The 6060-nt window shown below is 47.3% G+C and overlaps 1 protein-coding gene across 1 annotated transcript; it reads left to right on the top strand.

Annotated features, from left to right (window-relative positions):
* Window positions 1-2394: 2394 nt before the first annotated feature.
* Window positions 2395-3516, top strand: LOC125541049 (probable pectinesterase 66). The gene is made up of 2 exons (XM_048704540.1): window positions 2395-2616; window positions 2706-3516. Exons 1-2 carry the CDS (start codon window positions 2402-2404, stop codon window positions 3514-3516), a joined length of 1026 nt encoding a protein of 341 aa, XP_048560497.1. The 5' UTR covers window positions 2395-2401.
* Window positions 3517-6060: the final 2544 nt, after the last annotated feature.

Below are 6060 nucleotides of genomic sequence, written 5' to 3'. Positions count from 1 at the left end.
ATATATTCATATTTTTGTGAGTCTAAATAGAACTTTTTATAGTTTTGTAAAGATAAGATTATTTACAAGACTATGTTAGTTTATAGTTTTTACTGAAAGCGAGAAATAGAAAAAGGAAAAAAAATCTTTATTGGGCTGGCCTTAGTTGCTTTATCATGCCATGGCCTGTCTGGTGGTATTCTGTGACAATTTCCTCATAAAAATCATTACACAAATGGGCCCCCTGAGTCCACATTTAATATGTGTGAGATGGAAATCTAAAAACCTTCACAAATTTAGGCCAATTTATGACAGTGTCTGAGGACATAACTGAAAATCCATCATGGATTAATATATTTCTTGTAGTGGTCACTATTGGAGGTTGTTTGTTCTTATCTTACAAAGACAATTGATTATTATATTTTTAATACTAGGAGGTTTGTTTCCCAACTTGATTGAGTTGTTTAGAGTGAGATGGTGCACTTGAAACCACATAATTTTGGTGACACTCTAAACAAATTTAGAACATGTACATATATTTTATTATTTGAGATGCTTTTTATAGGCATGTCTCGGTCATCGAGACGTGCAACGTGTTACTCAGACTTGGTCACGTCACTCGCCATATAAGATGTGCATTCCTCAACTACAAACTTGTCTTACTATAGCTTAATCAGGTCAACTTGATCTCATCGCTGGAACTTTATCGTCTCACTTTAACGAGTTCACACCAAGGGAAGGCTAGTGTTAGTTCATAGCATGGCCATAAATACCAAAGAGCGCGGGACTGTGGTGGCTGACAGATAGGAGAAGCTATAGTGGCCAAAGATGGTTGGAATCAAGGCATAGCATGGAACTATTCGCAAAAAAAGGGAGAACATGGAACTCAATGCTAGAAGAAAACAAAAGGCATGATGAGATCAGACAAACTAGAGAAAGATGTACCCCATATGAAAAACAACATCTGCATATATGAAGCAATAATAAGGGATGATAGGACCAAAACATACTAGAGAAAGATGGCCCTCGTGTGAAAAAATGACATGTCCAGGTCTAAGCACCACATTATTTGTGTTGTGTCTCATGTGGGACTGACATAACACTATCATGCAACAGATCTAGTCCCTTCAACCAAAACGCATCCTCTCAGTGAACAACCACAAATGCATCCTGCCGGTAACCATGCATTTTTCATTCTTAAAACATGCAATTTCATATTCTCCTCCCACTTCTCATCCTCCTCCTTCCACTTTAGATCCATAGTTATCGTCACCATCATATATATGTTCTCCCCGTGATCGCAAACATGCGTTCAACCCCCTTTGTCTCGTCATGCTTCGTCACTGCAGTTGATGTCTTGACAGTAGTACGACACTTGTTGTGTCTTAATTACCACCTACCTTACACACTTTTTTGCAACCCTCTAAGGTTGGGGTCATTGGAGATCCAATCATTTTATGTATCCAACAAGCTTCAAGATTGCTCTGGGTTGATCGCAGGACACTAGTTTGCTAGTCGCGTAATGCGTATCCCTTGTGCCTCGGTTTGGATTTACAAGTTAGTGATGCCCCACTCCCCTTGTTTCCCAAGATGAAGACAAGTAGCTACACCGTGACAAGTGCTTCTGGGCATGAAGACAATGTGCAAGTTTGACGGTGAATCTGCATGTTCGACCAGATCGGAAATGGCTCGAGAATGAATAGGCTAGTTAGTAAATCTATTTCTCATACGGTGTCCTTTTTGTAAAATGAAGGGCCTAGCTAGTAAATCTTTATTTATTCGGTGTCCGTATTATAGTTGTCCCGTAATTACATTTGTTACTCAATCCAGTTGCTGGGTCCTTCAGGACCCATTCCTATGTTGGAAAACCCCAAGCCACCAGATTGAGCTCCTACTACAATGTCATGCTGCAACATGAGGCATTATCAAGACAAGTAATATTATGTATATCTACATTCGGAGGTAGTATGGAAGAAGAAAAAATATCCATCCAGCAAGTGGTAGCTTGATTTTCTTCGAAATCTTCATTTCTAAATGGAGCTGCTTCGAGATCAATCGAAACCACCCATTTCTAACCATATTGCCATGCATTTTCTTAATAAAATACCGCCATGTTTATACTTTATACAGTAATCAATAGATATATTCCCATATGGTAAAAATAAATTAATACCTTGTACTAAAAAGAATTTAATACCTGCCAGCGCAGAAAACTATACAGTAATGTTTCCCTTCATATTTTTTTTGCATGGAGTTTTCCTTTCATACTACTCATTTAGAGGTAGTACATTAAGGCGTATATAATCACCAGCCAAACGGTGAAAAAAGGGCTGTATTAATACGTATGGGACTCGTATGCGCCTGGTTGGATCGATTACTGTCCTCCACATAGCAAAACGACCAAGATAGGTGAGTAGGAACAATGGAGTGCCACCGTACTGTTAGTTCGGTCGTGCTCGTGCTCGTGCTGCTGCTCCGGTGGCCGGCGTGGAGCTCTGCGTCGGTGCCCGTGTCGAGGACCATCACCGTGGACAGTAAAGGGGGAGGAGATTTCAGGAGCATTCAGTCGGCTGTGAACCTCGTCCCGGACGGCAACCGCGAGTGGGTCAGGATCCACGTCCGGGCAGGGGGCTACAGGTTCGTCTTGCTACACAGTTCGGTATTACTTCAAGACGTGGCAAGCAAGTATGGTTATGAACTTATGATGGTATACGTGGTGCATGCAGGGAGAAGGTGACCATCCCAAAGGAGAAAGGCTACATCTTGCTGGAAGGGGACAGCCCCTCGAACACGGTCATCTTCTTCGATGACTACGTCCATGGCAGAACCGACGACCTGATGCGCCAAGGCGCCAACGCGATGGGGACGCTCGAGACCGCCACCTTCAGAGTCTACGCCAACGACTTCGTTGCCCGGGACATCGCCTTCACCAACACGCACAACGGCGTCAACAAGAGCAACGCCTCCCAGGCACTGGCGGCGCTGGTCGACGGTGACCGGATCACCTTCCACCGCTGCGCCTTCAACGGCTTTCAGGACACGCTGTGCGACAACACTGGCCGGCACTACTTCCGTGAATGCTTCATCAAGGGCGGCGTTGACTTCATCTTCGGCTACGCTCGGTCCATCTACGACGGCTGCACCCTCGTGTCCAACATACCCTTGCGGTCCGGCCGCCATGCCGGGTGGGTGACAGCGCACGCCAGGCGCCACGCCGGTGACCCTGGCGGTTTTGTGTTCAAGGGCGGGGAGCTCCGAGGCACCGGGCGCCAGTACCTCGGACGCGCGTGGAACAAATACGCCACGGTCGTTTACTACCACGTGAACATGTCCAGCGTCGTCGTCCCGCAGGGGTGGGCTCCGTGGTACGCCGGCAACAATACTAACGATGTCCTGTTCGCAGAGGTTGGGTGCACCGGCCCCGGGTCAGACATGGCCAGAAGAGTGCCATGGGAGAAGCATCTCAGCAAGGCAGAGGTGAAGAAGTTCGTGGACATGAGCTTCATCGACGACGGTTGGCTAAGCAAGCAGCCATAGCCGGGGATCGATTGGATCACGAGTAGCTGGCTGCACACATATAGCATAGGAAATAGAAAGGATGAATTGCGAGCTTACACTCATTTCACCTTGCGCGCGGTCTAGAGAGGAAGGGGCCGGGCCTTCTTTTTTTTCACAGGAAAATGACTTTATTTCTCAAACAATAGAAAGGTCATTTACAGTAAGGTGAGAAATAAAATCCGGGATTGAACAATCCCCAACTTTAGAAGATCTACTACTATGGAATTTTTTTACAATGCTATCCGCTGCTCCATTACCCTCACGAGAATAACTTCAAACACGGACAAGTTTAGCACCAGTTCTTTGCATTCCAAAACCACAGCCACTTCCGTTACAAAATACTCTTCCTGATTTAGTGCATCGGCAGCAACCAAACTATCAGATTCGATGATTAGTGAGCTGCACCAAATCTTCGCTGCCATGTAGTAGCCATTGCGAATAGCCATTATTTCCGCCATATTCAGAGAAGGGGCATGCGGTATAAAGCATGAGGCTGCCATGACAAACTCGCCATAGTCATGGCGAGCTACTGAACCTGTACCTCGCGTCATATTTTCTGCGCAAAAAGACGCATCCCTATTGAATTTAACTATTTCTCTCTTTGGTATTTACCACATGTGATCACGCGTCATCATTGGTCGGTTATGAGTTGCAGCACGGACAAAGTTTCTTGCTAGAACTTTGATGGACATCGCCGTTTGATCTGATTGACGGAATGTTTCACCTTTGATAAACTGTCATCACTGCCACCAAATAAACCAGCTACCAACTGCAATAAGTTCAGCCATTGGTAACTCACTTATACAGTTTTATCGTCTCATAAGGCTGGTCATAGTGGAAAGTAAGAGTTCATAGACTTTTAATATGCATATGTTACTAGTCTATGTTACTATCTTTAGAGTGGGTAGTGTCATATCACTACTCCTAATGTCTGAGTTGGTTGAATAGTATCATGGTTTATTTTTGTCCCACCACTTTCAACCGTTTTTTTTCACTGGTTTTAATTCGTCTCCCCCAGCCCCCATCCCACGCAGCCACCCAAAAAAAACCGGGCGCCTTGCCTCTCCCCATCGCTGGATCTGCTTGCAGATCGTCATGGTTAGACGGCGGAGCATCACATCCGCGACGCGTGCGTGCTCGTCGAGGAAGCGGCTCTCGAATCTGCCATGACGTAAGGGGCTCGAGATGGCCACCACCGCCGCCGAAGACCAAGCCCCCACCTTATCCAGAATCACTTCCTCGGTCGTGTTTCGCCGCGACCATGCCTTTTCTGCGGGTGTAAGTAAACCACTTCGTCCTCTCTTGTGCTCTTTGTATCCATGCCATGGTCATCGAGCCATGCCAAATTCTACGCTGGCCATGGGATTTTTCTAGGATTTGGGCTTGTGGTGACGGTCTTCTATGTCCAGATCTGAGGGTTGCCTCCTATTAGTCGGGAGCCCCACGTCCCGGTCCTCGTCGCCCATAGAGCGTGCCGCCCCCTCTCCTATCAATCCCCAGTCTAACGCCGCATGCCAATGGTGGTTCGGGCCCTGATCCAGAGAACCGCGGGGCCACCCTATGGCGGCGCGCAAGGTTAGCGCTGGCTGCTGACTGGAAGGAGAAGCCGAGGGTGACGGAGGAGCGACGCTACTTCCTCTGCCTCACCGTCGCAGCGGCGGTTCAGCATGGCATGGCGGCCAGTGGCCCCGCTGGGGCCGAGGACTGATGGGGCTGAATCTCTCAACCCCTCTTCTTCTTCCTCTAGCTGCTGTCTCTCACAACTTAAGGAAGAAACACAGGAACACAAGAAGTTTGGTGAGCTGCTGTTTCACACAACCGAAGCTCTTTTTCTTCTCTCTATTCACTTGTGTTGAAATAAACATGCTCTACCACACTTAAGTACCACGCACGCACGCACGCACAGCCTGGGCACACTTGCCCACTAACACCACCAACAAACTAGCGCATGCACGCACTAACCCAGGCCACTAACACACACATGCAGCTAACAAGAATTGACCACATCTACTACTACGGACCTCTTCTCAAGGCCTCAACAGACTCCTATCCATCAGCTCCAACTTGTGCAGGTCGTTCCCTTCAGAGCTTCATGCATCACCGTCTCACACGGCAAGCTAGCTTCACGCCACAGCTTGGACTTTCTCCATGCATGCTCTCAGAACTGAAACATCCTACTCGTACGCATCGCACGTACCTCCGCACGGACAAACTACTACATACTCTAGCTACATGCAGAAAGAAAGCAAACTAAAATGCAAATACAATCAAGATTAAACCTAACATTCTCCTCCTTAATCTTGATTCTTCACTCGTGACGTAGCATTCAGAGAAGAGCCGGCTCGTCCTCGACGCCGAGTAGTGCCTTCTCCTTGTTGTCCTTCTTCTTCTCCGGACACTCCCAAGCAAAATGCCCAAAGTCATCACAGTTATAGCACTGTACCTCGCTCTTGTCTCTGCGCCCTCCACCACGGCCATGTCCGCGGCCACGGCCACCCATGGCCGCGTCCTCGCGATGAGTCA

The sequence above is a fragment of the Triticum urartu genome, chromosome 2 (genome assembly GCF_003073215.2).
Source record: "Triticum urartu cultivar G1812 chromosome 2, Tu2.1, whole genome shotgun sequence".
In the NCBI taxonomy this organism is placed as follows: Eukaryota; Viridiplantae; Streptophyta; class Magnoliopsida; order Poales; family Poaceae; genus Triticum; species Triticum urartu.
The sequence above is the reverse complement of the archived record's forward strand: the minus strand, read 5'-3'. Positions and strand labels throughout refer to the sequence as shown.